Source organism: Sarcophilus harrisii, chromosome 3, assembly GCF_902635505.1.
Source record: "Sarcophilus harrisii chromosome 3, mSarHar1.11, whole genome shotgun sequence".
NCBI classification, from domain to species: Eukaryota; Metazoa; Chordata; class Mammalia; order Dasyuromorphia; family Dasyuridae; genus Sarcophilus; species Sarcophilus harrisii.
Window position 1 is genome coordinate 54353809 of NC_045428.1, and position 15920 is coordinate 54369728.

Sequence of the window (15920 nt, forward strand, 5' to 3'; positions counted from 1 at the left end):
GTTTGTGGAGTATAGATAAAAGCAAAAAGTTCTAGTTTGGGGGAGGGGAGAGAGGGAAGCAGGCGTGTGATGGGGATTTCTTGGCTTTGGAAACTCCATCCACTGATACAGGGGGGGTACAATATTGATAACATACTCTGGGAGAATTACTAGCAGCCTGAAAAAGTTATGGGACTCACCTGTAGTCATATGGCTATCATGTCTCCTAGCTAGCCAAAAACGTAGGCAAGTCTTGCAGCTCCAAGGCCATCCCTTTGGCCACTAAGTTGGACTGCCTTCATCACACAGATAAAAAGTTTTTATAAAATATTTTACTTGTTGCAAGGTTTTGGAAGAAGTACCTTTGGGTCCCCTGTGCTGAAGCATTAGATCTCAGAGCTTTATCTGATATATCTTCAGATTTCCGTCTGTGACCTGCCTTGCAGGTTTCTGGGATTCCCACTTGGAAAAGCAGGGCAAGGTTGAGCCCTTCCATCTCTCTCCTTTCTCCACCCCCTTATTCCTCCCAGACTTTATTGTCCATATTACCTCTCTGTCTAATGATCACAAGATTTAGAGACATGTAAAGTAATTCTTTATGAACCTGTGAGGGTCTCCCTGTTTCAATGTTATTCTTCTCACTCATTTAAAAATTCTTATCAGAATTAATTTCCCCCATACCTTTTGACTTTTCTTTCAATCTTTTGAAAGTTTCTTTATAATTATCATGCTTCAGGAAGCATAGCTTACCTTCGCAGAGTTTGGCTGCTGTGAATGGAAATCATTATTTTGGGAACTTGGAACGGACTGCTCTTGTGTAATGTGTATACTATTAGATAACTGGAGGAGTATGGAAGTGTGTATGTGGGAGGGTTGGGGCAATGCTGAGGTCCCAGAGCTACATTCCTTCATGTTTTCCCAGACATTTTCATCACTGAGAATAATGTCTCAGCTAGGTTCCTTCCCTTTTCTATTCCCAGGACTGATGGATTTTTAAAATGTGGAATCAAGTGCTCTTTTACTAGTTGATTTGGTTAGATGGGGTGGCTCCTTCATTTCATTTTTTTAATTTAATTTTTTTCTAATTAACAAGCATTTATTTTCTCCATCCCACTTCCCCTTCCCACCCAAATGAACAATAAAAGAAAAAAAATCCTCATAATGTATATTATTCAAGCAAAATAAAGTCAAAAAATGCATATCTCATTAAGGGTAGCTATTTCTACTTCTGAATTAATTCACTTAAAATTACATTGCAAAGAAATGGATACTGTGATAGTCTGAGTTAATTTTCTCTAAGAGAAATATTCTGAAAAGTTGTTGCTCCAAACACTCCAAGACATGATGATATGAATGATAGGACTTAGGAAGGAGAAAAGCAATGGAAAAAAATCAGATGTGGACACACCCAGGAATGTGTTGCAGTGTGGCCTTCTGGCCATGAAGGGCCACTGTCACTTTACAAACAGCAAACTGAACCTCTAGGCTAGCTGCTCCTACTGTAATTTATTTTTCCCACTGAAGAGTCTATTGTGTCTTGCAACACCCTTGACAGTCTCTCCTGTTGCAATTAATCTTCTGTGATAGTAAAATAAGGTACATTCCAGCAGAAACATTTTGATCTGAGAAACTAAATTTATGACATTTGAAATGTGTTACAAATAAATTCTGAGAATTGGATTATTTGGTTTGAATAAGGAGCAGCTGAACCCATTTTCTAATAGAGCAAACCATATGGATTTTGAATTGTATTTTTGTTCATTCAAATTTCGACTTCAATTTTAAAACATGCTAAAAGTTGTGTTTTGATATGATTCTAACTAATTTATCTGCTAACCATGTATCGTATAGAAGAAAAATAGTATTTGGTAAGCACAGACAGCATACTTACAAATCATTGACACTCGGAGGTTAGAATAGAAGATTGGGGGGCAATTGCCTCTAGATCAACGGTTCTTCAAGTGGGATCTGTGAATTTGTTTTTAAAATATTTTGGTAATCATATTTCAATATAATTGTTTTTCTTTGTATTTCTAAGTATTTTTGAAATAATAAGTATTTATTATTATTTATTTTTAGGATTTTGTAATCCTAAGCATTTTACTTTATGCATTTATGAATATGATTCTGAGAAAGGTTTCATAGGCTTTCACTAGATGGCCACAGAATGATACACACAAAATGGATAGAAATCCCTGGTCAGGTAGCACAGAAATTGTAGTGACTCGTGCTAGACTGATTTCTTTCAGCATAATCCAGAAAACATACTGCACGACATAAAGTACCCTAGTATGTTTTCCCATCATGAAATACACAGTAACATATATATTGACAGGCATAAGAATTCTAGAGGTGTCCTATTTCCACTTCATAATAGAATTTTCTATTAAGGTAAATTTTTTCAACTAGACTAAATCTTCCATAAGAACAGGTATCATTATTCCAACAAAGTCCTAATGAGCCCCTAAAAGGGATTCCCCTGGAGTGGTCATCTTATTTTCATTTGAACTACAGTTTTCCATTGGAATGGACTATGTTACCATATTTTATACATTTATAATTTTGCATAACAGGAATTTGAAAATAGGGGATCTGTTCTTCATGATCTGCACTAATTAGGACCTGGTAAAAATGTTATGCCCTTTTTGCATCTAAGATAGTTCTTTGAACAAAGTAGGTGCTCAACAAACTCTATTGGTAAATCTATTTATATCTAGAATCAATAGCTTTTCCCAAGCAGGAGGGGACCATAAAGTTGCTATTGTCCAGCTCCCTTATTTATCTACAAATGAGAAAACAGGTTTGTAGAGATTTAAGAAATTTAGCTAAAGTTAAATTGGGCTTGTGGCAAAATCAGAGCTGGATTTTTAATATCCTGCCTCCCAGTCCTGAGTGTGTGACCTCTCTTTTTGGGATATTTCCCACAGAAGAATGTTTAGAAAAATATATTGTTTTTAAGGGAGGAGGCAGCCCTGGCTTGACTTTACTCTGGGATTCTTCTAATCAGTCTCAGGTGAGTGTTTTTGACATTGAGTGGAAACCTCTCTTTTTGCTCTGATCCTGGACCTCTATCTGATCCATTTGAAAAGGGCCCATCCTTTATATACCAGAAGAAACTATATGATTTTTCTGGAGACATCCCTCCTTCTCTCATTCCTGGACTACTCCAATAGCCACAGGCTGGTCTTCTTGCCACAAATTCCTGTCCACTGCAGTCCATCCTCCACTCTGCTTCTAAAGTGACCTTCCTAACCTATGAGTTTGACCATGTCACTACCCCCCCCCCCCCACAGTCAAGATATTGTTGTGGCTTTCTATCACTTCAAGGATCAAATATAAAATCAAATAACAAATTAAGAAAATCAGAGCCAAAAAAGCAGAGGAAGAAGGAAGAGAAAGAAGCAAGAGGAAAGGGAAGGAAGAAGAAGTAAGAGGAAATAGTAATAATAATATATTGCTTGTCCAAACTACAACCTTAGTGGAAAGAAAGGCACAGATAATCAAATAGCTTCTGCTGTTAATGTCTGAAATGGAGATTTGGCTTCAAACTAGGCATTCATTGATAAACACTGGAGAGAACTGGTATGCAGGTATAATGAGAGCTTTTGTTCAGGGAGCCTCAAAAACACTGGGACTAACAGTAGTGGTGAACAGTAGAGTTTCTTATGAGGAAGGTGAATGCTCTGCTAAGGTGTTGCCCAATTATTGTACTCTACAGACTATTTTATGCACAAATAACTTTCAGATTCAGTTAATAGGATTCTCTTAAAAAAAAAAAAAACAAAAACACAGAGAAATCCCTAACAGAATAAAACACTCCAAACACTATATAGATGTAACTCGGTTCAACTGAAAAAGATAACAGTGGGTCAAACATGGGTCAGCCAGTTCAGCTGTGGCCAAAGTCTGAGGCTGTGGCAATCCAACAGTTAGATGTGTTGATGTTACAATGGATTGCTGGCAAAGGGGCTAGAAATTCCCCAGTAAGCCAAGTAAACCTAGCCATCAATCTTTGTGGATAAAGGGAAGATCAAAACACTTTGAAACAGCAAAGTGGTTTCCAAAAGGGGAAAAAAAAGGATAATTGTTTTAGATAAATGGCAATAAATTTCCAAGTTTGGCAGATAAAGAAGATCTGCCTGTTCCTTTGGTTCAACTTTTGAAACTATTTCATAAATAAGAATGAGGACTGGAAAACTGAAGTTAGAGGATAATACCATCAAAAGTGGTTAGAGGATAAGTGAATTTGAAATACTGATTAGAAGTTCCCATTCCATAGGGGCTGAATCATAGGATTATAGATTTAGAGCTGGGAAAGGTCTGGGCAATCATTTAATCCAACCTTCTGATTTTACAGATGAGGAAACTGAGTCCCATTGAGGTTCTATAATCTGCCCAAGGTCACACAGGCAGGAAGTTGTGACTTTACTAGGGAACCGGTGCTCTTTCTAGGAAAATCCAGATAAATTAGATTAATTCAAAATCAACATGAGCTACAGTATGTTTCTAATGAAAAACGATCTTATAGTTTCAAGTACATATATAATGAGATTATAACAGTACTCTGTCCCAATTCCTGGAGGCCTTGCTTTAATAAATAAATGATAATGATTAATAATTAGTATAACAATCATATATACGTATATATGTATACATATATAAAGGCAATTCAATAATCCAATAAATATTTATTAAGCATCAACTATGTGTCAGGTGGGCAGCTAGGTAGCACAGTGGATAGTGTCAAACCTGATCAGGAGGGCCTGGGTTCAAATCTGAATTCAGATACTTACTAATTATATGATTCTGGGCAAGTCACTTAACCCTCTTTACCTCAGTTTCCATTTTTGTAAAATGACTTGAAGAAGAAATGGCAAACCACTCGAGTGTCTTTATCAAGAAAACTCCAAATGGGGTTACAAAGAATCAGACATAACTGAAAAATGACTCGGTAACAACAATAACATGTTCCAGGTTCTGTGCTAAGTGCTTAGTGATACAATTAGTCCCTGCCTTCAAGGAGCTTACAGTCTAATAGTGGGATACAATATAAAAAGGAAGCAGGAAAGGGAGGGGAAATCAGGAATTATCTGGTACAGAGGCATCTTTTTCCATAGAAATGAAACCAGGTGGAATAGCAGATATATAGTGGAAAGATATGAGAATCCAGTTTTGTTCCAGTAAAGGAAGGTATTAGGAGAAGGGATTTGTTATTCCATTCTACCCAACTCCAATCAGAGAGGAGAGGAAGCGAGGGGAGCTAGTTCAATCAAGTCCTGAGTTACTTTATTGAGAAAACAGAGGCCATTGCCTAAGAGCTCCATTTTTTCTCATTTCTTTTTAAATCTCAGAATTCCTTAATATCTCTAGATCTTACCTATTTTGTTCAGGTCTCTGACAGTGAGGAAAATCTTCTTGCCAAGATCAACCTCCCTACATGTGTTGTTGACCCTGTTTTTTCTAGCACGTTATATCTTTAATCAATCCCTCTTTTCTGCCCACCCCCAACAAATATTCAGTTTTCCCTATCTACTGTTTGCTTCTCACCCAGTTTTTAGAAATAAACTATCCTCTAAAACTTTTGTCTCTCTTCACATTTTTAAATAAACTCCTTCAAAAACCATATTTACACATGCTGCTTCCACTATTTTTTCTTTCTTGTAACCCTTCAATTTCTTGTAGTATGAATTGAGACCTCATTACTCAACAGAAACTTTCCTCTTCAAAGTTGCCAATAATCATTTAATTTCAAGGTGTGATTGGATTTTATTTTTAAATAGTATTTTATTTTTCCAAATACATGTAAAGATAGTTTTCAACATTCATTTTTTAAAGCTTTTTATTTTCAAAACATATACATAGTTTTCAACATTCACCCTTGAAAAACCTTGTGTTCTAAATTTTTTTCTCCCTCCTTTCCCCTCACCTCCTCTCCTAGACAGCAAGTAATCCAATAAAACATTCATTTTTGTAAAACTTTGTGTTCCAAATTTTTCTCCCTCCATTTCTTACCTCTCCTCTAAGACAATAAGCAATCTGATATAGGTTAAATATGTGCAATTCTTTTAAACATATTTCTATATTTGTCATGTGGTACAAGAAAAATCAGATCAAAAGGGAAAAATCAACAAGAAAGAAAAAAACAACAGCAAACAAACAACAAAAATTATGAAAATTACCTTGCTTCGATCCACATTCAGTTTCCATAGTTCTCTGGATACAGATGGCATTTTCCATCCCAACTCTATTGGAATTGCCTTGAATCACCACATTGTTGAAAAGAGCCAAGTCCTTCACAATTGATTAGTGTGATGGGATTTTGTCAGACCTCATCCTTCTTTACTAAATTGCTGCATTTGACACTGTTGACCATCACCCTTTTCTCCTATGCCCTTTCCTCGCTGGGTTTCACTGAAACTATTTTCTTTATTTCTCCAGTTAATGTGTCTGTTTCTTATCTGTCTCCTTTGCATGCTCATTATCATACTTGATGTGTTCTCCTAAGGTTCTCTTCTGGGATCTCCTCTTTATTCCCTCTATTCTTGGAGTAAACTTCACTAGTTCCTATGATCTAATTATTATCTTTATGCAAATAACTTAGATTTATTTTTCAGACCCATTTTCTACCTTGAACTTCAATTTCAAATCACTTATTGGATGTTTCAAACTGGGTATCCTGGAGACATCTCAAACTCATCATGTCCAAAACTGAACTCATTTGCTTTCCCACTATAACTCCGTTTTTATTGTTGAGTCATTTTTCAGCTATATCCAACTCTTTATGACCCTGTAACCCTCGCCTCTTCAAAATTTCATTATTTTTTGTCAAAGGTATGTCTTCTCTATGATCATAACCTTGGTATTATCCTTGAATCTTCAGTCTCTCTCAGCTCACATATCCAATTCCACAAGATCTAATCTTCCTGTTTCCACCTCCACAATATCTTCTATCTGATCTTTTCTCTTCACTCATATAATTCCCACCTTAATTAAGTCAGTCACTTATCATCTCTTGCCCAGCTTATTGCAGTAGCCTTATAACTGCTCCCCCCAAAGTTCTCCCTACGCCAATTCATCTTCCCACTGCTGCCAAAATAATTTTTCTTAAGCTCAGATCTAACCATGGGACTCACCTATTCAATGAATTTTGGTGGTCCCTCTTACTTCTAGGAAAGAAAGAAAAATTCATAATCTTGCTGAACCCCCCCTTTTCAGCCTTAGAAGACTTGATTTCTCCTGAAATGTCTTTTCTTTCTTCCTTACACCTGACTTTCCATATCAATACCTTTATATCGACCATCTTGCATTGCTGGAATACAGCCTATAAGTCACCATTTTCTGTAAGAAGCCTTTCCTGATCCACCTCAACTGTTCCTGCCCTGCTAATATTCAGATACTCTGTACTTGTTCACTTTATTACCTCCATGCATACTCACCTCCCCCATTATTAAGTAGTAGAAAGATGGTGAGTAGGGATTGTTTCATTATATGTATTCATATCCCAAGTGCCTTTCATTGCTTAGCACATAATCAGGCTTAATAAATGCTTGCTGATTAATTTGTTAGAAACTCTGATTACATTTTTTGGGGGGGGAGACAATACATATTTAATATAGATGCATACACACTGAATATATGAAATTTTGGTAAGGAGACAATAGAATCTGGAAGATCAATAAGGGATTTATGTAAGAGGTAACTTCTGAGCTGACCTTTAGAAGAAATTAGCAATTCTTAGAGGTAAAGGGGAGGAAAAAATGCATCCTAAGATGGGGTACAGCTTGTGCAAATGTCCAGAGACAAAAGATGGGATGTTATATGTGATGAAAAGCAAGAAAATCAGTTTGACTGAGCCACAAAGTATTTGAAAAAAATAATGTAAAATAAGCTTGGAAACATAAGTTAAAACCAGGCTGTGAAAGGCTTTAAAAGACAAGTAGAAGAAGAGTATGTGCTTTATCCTAGAGATAATAAATTAATAGCGAGCTACTGATAAGGGGAGGAACATGATCAGAACTGTGACTTAATATTATCTCTTTGCCAGCTGCATGAAAGATAGATTGGACAGGGAGGAGACGAAACAAAGCGACGAATTTGGAGGCCATTGCAATTTATCAGCAGAGTGCCAAAAAGCCTGAATTAGGCAGTGGCTGAATCAATGAGGAATAGAGCAGAGATAAGAGATTCTTTGGAGGCAGAATCAAGAAGTCTTGGCAATTTGGATACATGGGCTAACACAAAGAAATGTATTGAGGATGTCTCTAATATTCTGAACCTGGAGTGACTAGAAAGATGGTGGCGCCCAACCAAAAATATGGAAATTCAAAAGATGGATGGGTGTGAGGGGGAAAGATAATAATATCTGCTTTGGACATGTTGAATTTGAGATGCCTATAGGACATCTAGCCAAAGGTTTCTAATAGATAGTTGGACTTTAAGCTGTATTTAATAAAAACATTCATTGACACAGACCTCAAAGAACAATGGATATAACCCAAGCCTTGTTGGCCCATCTCAATTTTTCTAAATTTTTGTGTACCTGCTCACTTATCATTTACTAATACCTAGCTCTTTATTTAGTCTTAATAGCGTTTCTTCTTTTTTGAAGGTTCCCCTGGATCACCAGGATTGGATGGCTTGCCTGGACTCAAGGGTCAGAAAGGATTAAAGGGTAGTTCAGGTAAGGGAGGAAAAACCCATAATTATGAGCAATACATAGCCTTGCCCTGTATTTGACCATATTAAATGTAATTTCAGTGAGTCTATAATAAGCAACTGTGGGGGCAATGCAATATACTAGGCGTGGGGACACAAAGATGAATGAAATTATCCATTATTAGACTAAATAATATCATGGCTTAAGTTAATCGTATTATTGTGCCAGAAATAATTATAGGGGGAGATTGTAAATGACCTGCATGAAGGAGCATTTAAAAAAAAATTGTTAGCCATGAATTTGGAAAAGTTCAGCCCCACTTGAAGCTGTATATTATTAGAGCCTCCTTGAGATTTATTTCCTATCCCAAGTGCTCAGTGTAAAATTATTTAAGTAAAACCAGATTTCAAAATTTCATGAACAACAGATTAATAGGAGTTGGGTAGGGTGTTTTGTTTTGTTTTGGTTTTTGCCTTGAAATGAAGTAGCTCTTTTAAGAGGCCACATGGGCCCACTTAGAGCCTTCAGAACCTTCTCCTCCTCCACAGCAATTACAATAACTGCTGCTAGTATACCTGAACAAGTTTCTGTACTTTCATCTCACATGCATGCACACACACACACAAACATACATACTTGTGTCTGTGCAGACTATGACAAAACTCACCTTAAGCATTTGTGTTTCAGCTTGTTCCATTATTCTGTAACTGCTTTTGATTAATTGAAAAAATGTTTTTTTCAAAAAAAAAAAAATGGAAGGAAGAAATGAATGAATGAAAGAAGAAAAGAAGGAAGGAGAGAAAAGAAAAAAGGAAGGAAGGAAGGCAGGCAGGCACTCTCATCCCTTAACACATGTACAGACATATAACTCTCCCTCATTGTTTGATAAAGTTCATATTCTCTGTAAAAAAATAATTTTTTCAATGGACTATTGAGATTCTACTTAAAGGTTCTACTCTACACAAATGGCATGTGTTGAATTTGTTTGCCCCTTTTTCCTCACCAATTTAAAAATATTTTACTTCTATATTTTCACAATACATGGGTATAAGAAGGAGTAAGAGGACTATGGTAATATTGGATAAGGAGATGAATAAGTTTAGTTCTTCCTCTCTGACCACATGATTCTGGACAAATCCTTCAATTTCTTGCTGTTTCAGACAGCTCTCTAAGACTCCAAGTTGTAGATGAGGAGCTAAGCTCCATCAGGAGTTGGGTTTTTTTTTTTTTTTTATACTAGGTGATCCCTATACCAGTGCAATCCAGGAATGAGAGGTTGTACTAAGATTCAATCAACAAATGGCTACACTGGGCCAGGTACTGAGAAAATGAGGATGATAATGAAAAAAGTCTTTAAAGAACTTAGAATCTAGCTGGAGGGAGTAATGTATATAGAATAAGGACAAAAATCATGATGATGACAATTATAATGAAAATCTTGATGATAAAATGGCTAACATTTATGTAGCGCCTCCTATTTATAAGGCTAAGTGTTCTATAAATATCTTACTTTATCCTCACAACAATACTGGCAAAAGTACAGACAAAAGAAATATAAAATGATTTGGGGGAGGGGATCCTAGGCTGGAGGTATCAGGAATGGCCTCCTGGAGAAGGAGATGCTTGTGGGACTTGAAGGAAGCAAGTGATTCTGAAAGATGGCCATGAGAAGGGAGAGCTTTCCAGGTCTGGGAGATAAGTCAATGTAAGGGCAAAAAACCAGGAGATACCATGTATGAGGAGCAGCAAGAAGCCTGATCTATGTAGATCACAGAGTAGATCAAAAATGGGGAGATAGAGCAAGGTGAAAGTCATGTTATGAGGGACTTTAAATGTCAAGCAGCAGAGTTTATATTTAGTCTTGAAGAAAATAAGGAACTAATTCAGTTTATTAAAATTCTGTATGTTGATCCTCCAGCTATGTTTATAGTTTTGCCTATTTTTTTCTCTCTCTTTACCTTTCCTATGTCTTTCCTCTCTCTCTATTTCTCTTTCCCTTCCTCCTGTCTTTTTTTCCTCTGTCTTTTTCCTCCTCCCTTTCTCTCTTTTTTCCCTCTTTACTTCTCTCTTTTTCTGTTTCTGTGTCTTTCCCCACACAAACATACACACATACAAACACAGAGTTATAGATGTATGTTTACATTATATGCATATTTGATTATAGTTTAACTTTCTAGGTATCATAGGCATAAATTACAGTCACAGGGGGAACCACCTCTTCTCTACTGTATGATGATACACTATGTCATGATGATACTGTATGTCATATTTTGTCTTGTCTTATTTTGTTTTCTGTATAAAGGCTTAAATGAAGTTGGTCCACCAGGCCAAATGGGACTGCCTGGACTTAAAGGGAAGAAAGGGGAGCCTGGAAGACCTGGAGCTTCTTGTCCAGGTTTTCCTGGAGACAGAGGTCCTCTAGGTCCTCCAGGTAAGAGTCTGTATTCATTCTCTCTATCTCTCTCTCTGCCTCTCTTTTTGTCTCTGTCTCTGTCTCTCTGTCTGAATTTCTGTTTCTCTCTTTGGCAAACATTCTATTGGGTTACTACATTAATATTTGAACAAACAATCTATTTCTTTAGGCATACCAGGATTGCCTGGACTTCCTGGTCCTGTGGGAAAAACTCCTGAAGATGAAATTCTTCCCCCTGGTCCTCTGGGAGATCAAGGTCCCCCTGGCCCTGATGGACCAAAAGGTATTAACAGAATTATGTGTGGGTTCCGACATTAACAATAATGACACCTAGAGTTATTAACCTTCTGATTGCTAATCACTTTATAATGCTGCCAGAATACCCTGAAGCACAAAATCACAGCCTTTGTATCAGAAACTTATGACTCAAAGTTACCGGGTATGATCTACCTTTGAAACATCTTGGCAGTACAATCCTGGACAAGTCCCTTAAGTTCTCAGTGTTCCAAACAATTCTCCAAGACTCTGAGTTGCAGAATAATTAACAGTCTAGTTCTTCTTGCCTTACTTTGCAGGTCTTCCCAGGTTTTTCTGACACTTTTACCTTCTGAATGTGCTTTAGAAATGAAATGATCAACTTTTATCATTTACATTTCACAGTGAGAAAAACTAAACCAGAAAGAGAGAAATTAATTTGCTGTAAGCCACGGAATAATCAGAAATAGAATTTGGGTGCAAATATCCCAAACTTTGGCCTGTGTTTTTAGATTTGAGTAGAAAAAGAAGGAGCTGGACACTCATTCTCAATAACTTTTTTTGGAGTATATTTTATCAATCCTAGGGCAAAAGGACCACAATCCAAACCAAATTCAAAGAATGTTTATTTTAAAATTAAAGACTGTGAGGGTAAGGGAGACATTGGTTAGGCTTATATTACCTAAAGATTAAAAAATTTTTTGACTCAACTATTTTTCAGCCATAGCAATGTGACTTTGCCCCACTAATTCCTTCTTTCTCATGCTTAAAGTTCATCAGATTAATTTTCTTAAGACACCATTTATTAAACTGTCGCCTTATAGTTAGTTCAAAGATCATTTTGTTTATTCCCTTTGGTCAGGTCCACCTGGACCACCAGGTTTTCCATGCAGTTATGATATCCTGAAAGGAGATCCAGGTGATGATGGTCAACCAGGTCTACCTGGACCACAAGGTCCACCCGGACCTCCAGGAGCCAAAGGCTTTCCAGGATGTGAAGGGAAAGATGGCCAGAAAGGTATGAATAAAAGTTATTTTTTTCTATGATAACTAATGAAATTTCACTTTAGCAACTCTCTAAATTTTTAAATCACAGAGCAAATGACAACCCGCATTAATAGAGGGACTTTCCTTTCCAGAATTTCTTTTTTTTTTGTATTAAGGAAATTACCTAAAACCAAATGCTTTGTTATTGTTCTCTTTGGTGCCCCAAAACTTAGCTCAGTCTTGAAGTATTTATTTATATATAAGAATTAATCTTAGGAATTCTGAGAAAGCATTGCCATTTATTGAAGTACAAGCTGACAGAACCAATCCTGGACATATTTATATATCCAATTTGAGCCCTTAAAATTATTGCTAATTTTCTGTATTTTCAAAAAATCATCATGCAAATAGACTCATTTGGCTACAGCTAGGCAACACACTGGATAGGGGACTAGGTCTAGAGATAAGAAAACATTTTCCTGAGTTAAAATCTAGCTTCAGCTACTTACTAGCTATGTGACCCTACACAAGTCATTTAACCTTGTTTGCCTCAGTTTCCTCATCTGTAAAATGAGCTGGAGAAGGAAATGGAAAAACACTCCAGTATCTTTGTCAAGAAAACCCCAAAGCGAGTCAGAAGAATTAGATATAATTGAAAAAGGACTGGACAACTTTTGTCCCTTCATTTAAAGTTACAATATTTATTTCATTTACTGATAACTTCACTTTTAATATTTAAAAAACTTCTATCCATTCACATTTCATTAAATTATTAGACTCATATTTTAGAAATGGACCTCATAAATGACATAGTACCATTTTATAAAGAATAGAACTCAAAGAGGCTGAATAAGTTGTCCAAATCACATAGTTAATTATTCTAGAGCCAGTGCTAAAATCCAGGTCTTTGGATTCTTAGTCCAATGCACCAAAGTGCTGAATTCTAATAGGGAAAAAAATGATATGGTATATGGGAGTAAATTAAGTTCTTCAGAATTTGTGAGTACTTTTAAGAGTTTATTCAAAACTCTTAAAGTTGGCAAAAGTTGGCCCAAATTACATTTTGACTATTTATACTAGCCCAGTCACTAGTAAACAACAATATGAAGTGGGAGTAGGAGAGTAATCATTAGAAATAACTGATTTTAATACTCCAATATACCGGATTCATATCAGTATGGATATTCTTTCCAAAGAATAACCATGCATTTTTCCTCTTCCATTTCAATACTAAAAGCTTTCTTTATATATATATTTAAACTGTGTGGATACCAATGGAATATGTAGACTATCTACGAGTTACTCTTCAGCTCTTGTTATATGACTAGCTTATAGTTTTGTTTTTTTTCCCTAGTGACAGTTCTTTAATGTAGAAATCAAAGAAACAAGCTTATTATATAAAACATCCTAGAAATTCTATAAACAATTAAATTTGAAAAATTGAATCAAGTATAAAACACTTTCAAAATCCAAATAACATTTTTGTTGTATCTTTGAAAGAAAGTGAGGTATTAAATTTATTGAATTCAATATAATCAATTCAAGATTTATTTTTATAATAAATATATTAGAAAGGTTGCAGAGATAAATTAGTCATTATTCTTACATATGAAGAATTTTGTCTTTGGTAAGGAAGATAAAAAAAAATATTCAAACAACCATTTTTGTCATTGCTTAGTCTTTTCAGTCATGTCTGACTAGATCCCATTTGGAGTTTTCCTGGAAAAGTACAGAGGTGATTTGCCATTTTCTTCTCCAGCTCATTTTACAGATAAGGAAACTAAGGCAAACAATGTTAAATGACTGATGTAGGGTCACATAGCTAGTAAGTGTCTAAGACAAGATTTAAACTCAGGTTTTGACTCTGGGCCCAGCACTCTATCCCCTGCCCCATATAGCTAGCCTCAAATAATCATGATACAAAGAAAAAGGAGAAAGGCAAGGTTATCATAGTAGTAGAATCTTTAGGACTTTGCAACTGATTGATGTGTCCTATTAAAAATTAATACCATCATGTACTCTGAATTGTATAACTATATACTAAGTAAACAGCTCATTTAGAATTCCCATTGTTTCTGCAGAATTCCTATAACAAAAATTCTATCTTGCTGTACTGTTTCATTATACAATTTAAATAGCATGTGCCATATTTTGTACATTTTTAATATTTGTTTAAAATCTCCACATAAGATCAGGCTCTTGAAGTCAATTGAATATAGACAATATTTCCATAATACCAGTAGCACTGATTTAGTACATTTCTTAGAGCATCATTGTCTATAAAATCTAAGAATGTTTCCTGTGGTCATCAGTCCACAAATACCCTTCTCTATATTCTTCATCCTCCCCCTTTGCTCCTGTTCTTTGAATGTCTCTAGAGAAAAACCTTGGACTGCACTGCTCTTACTGTGATTAGTTCTGTCTTGTTGGCTAAACCATCCTTTGTCCTTCTGATTTATTACTGTCTTTCCAACGATCAGAGAATTGGACTGATTTCATCAGAGAATCTAGTCTTCTCTGCCACAAAAGGAAAAAAAAGCAATTGATAATAAGCTAGATTCACAGACTGATTTTTATTCCAAGTTGAGCATTCTTGCATTAGGAATTCAAAGTTGGTGTTTTATTTATCTCATTTGATTTGGATTTGTTGATTGTCACATTCCTTGTAGGTCCGATGGGGTACCCTGGGCCTCCAGGCCCACCTGGATTTCCTGGCCCACCTGGAGATAAAGGTTTGCAAGGACCCCCTGGGAGACCTGGCCCCACTGGTCCTCCAGGTAAACTTCATAATAATTTTTTATCTGTTTTCAGGGATCAGCTCAGACATGGAGACTTTTGTTTTAACATTTGTGATAATAATTTCTTATTCTAAAATCACTAGCAAACAAATTAAATGTCTAGGGAATGATGTCTCTTCTGCTTCTAAGTATTATATTTCATATAAGCCCCCTAACTAATCCTCATGATTGAGATATCCAAGGATTTACAAATATCCAACTGCTAGTAGCTTCCTTTGAAATTAATTGCCATCTATCTATATATATATCTTCAATGGAAAAATTATTTGCATGTTGTTGTCCATATTAAATATGACCTCCTTGAGGACAGCCATCATGCTTTTGCCTTTCCTTGTATTCCCAGAGCTCAGGATGATTTCTGGCGTATAATAAGCCCTTAATGAATTCTTGTTGACTAACTGTTTTGAATACCATCAAAAGATGAAATTTATTAAATTCAACAAATATTTATTTAATTATTAATATCTGTCAATGTACTGTATTAGGCTTGACATATTTAAAGATGAAAAATTATATAGAGTCCCTGATATTTAGGTATCTCTCATCTACTGGGCTAAGGAGGGCAAAAGTGATAGGTAAGATATGCCATATACTTAAATATACAAAATTAAATTTTATAGAAGTAAGGGAAAAGTCTAAACAAAGGAGAATTAAGTGAATCAAATACTTTTTTTATATGTAGCTGGGGAAGGCTTCATGAACAAGCTTCACCTAGACAAAACTTTGAGGGAATAGGAAGATTCAAATAGGCAAAAATAAGGAAGAAAAGCTTTCTTGGCATGGAAGGCTGGCCTACAGAAATTCAGAGAAGTAGCAAACAGCAATTCAGGAT

The 15920-nt window shown here is 35.8% G+C and overlaps 1 protein-coding gene across 2 annotated transcripts in view; it reads left to right on the plus strand.

Moving 5' to 3' along the window:
• COL4A4 (collagen type IV alpha 4 chain) overlaps positions 1 to 15920 on the plus strand; it is a 141228-nt gene that overhangs the window by 107973 nt on the left and 17335 nt on the right. For both annotated transcript variants that reach the window (XM_031957942.1, XM_031957943.1), the window contains exons 38-42: positions 8588 to 8659; positions 10938 to 11066; positions 11218 to 11331; positions 12166 to 12321; positions 14960 to 15067. In XM_031957942.1, the coding sequence (XP_031813802.1) occupies positions 8588 to 8659; positions 10938 to 11066; positions 11218 to 11331; positions 12166 to 12321; positions 14960 to 15067 (579 nt within the window). The remainder of the gene's footprint in view (positions 1 to 8587; positions 8660 to 10937; positions 11067 to 11217; positions 11332 to 12165; positions 12322 to 14959; positions 15068 to 15920) is intronic.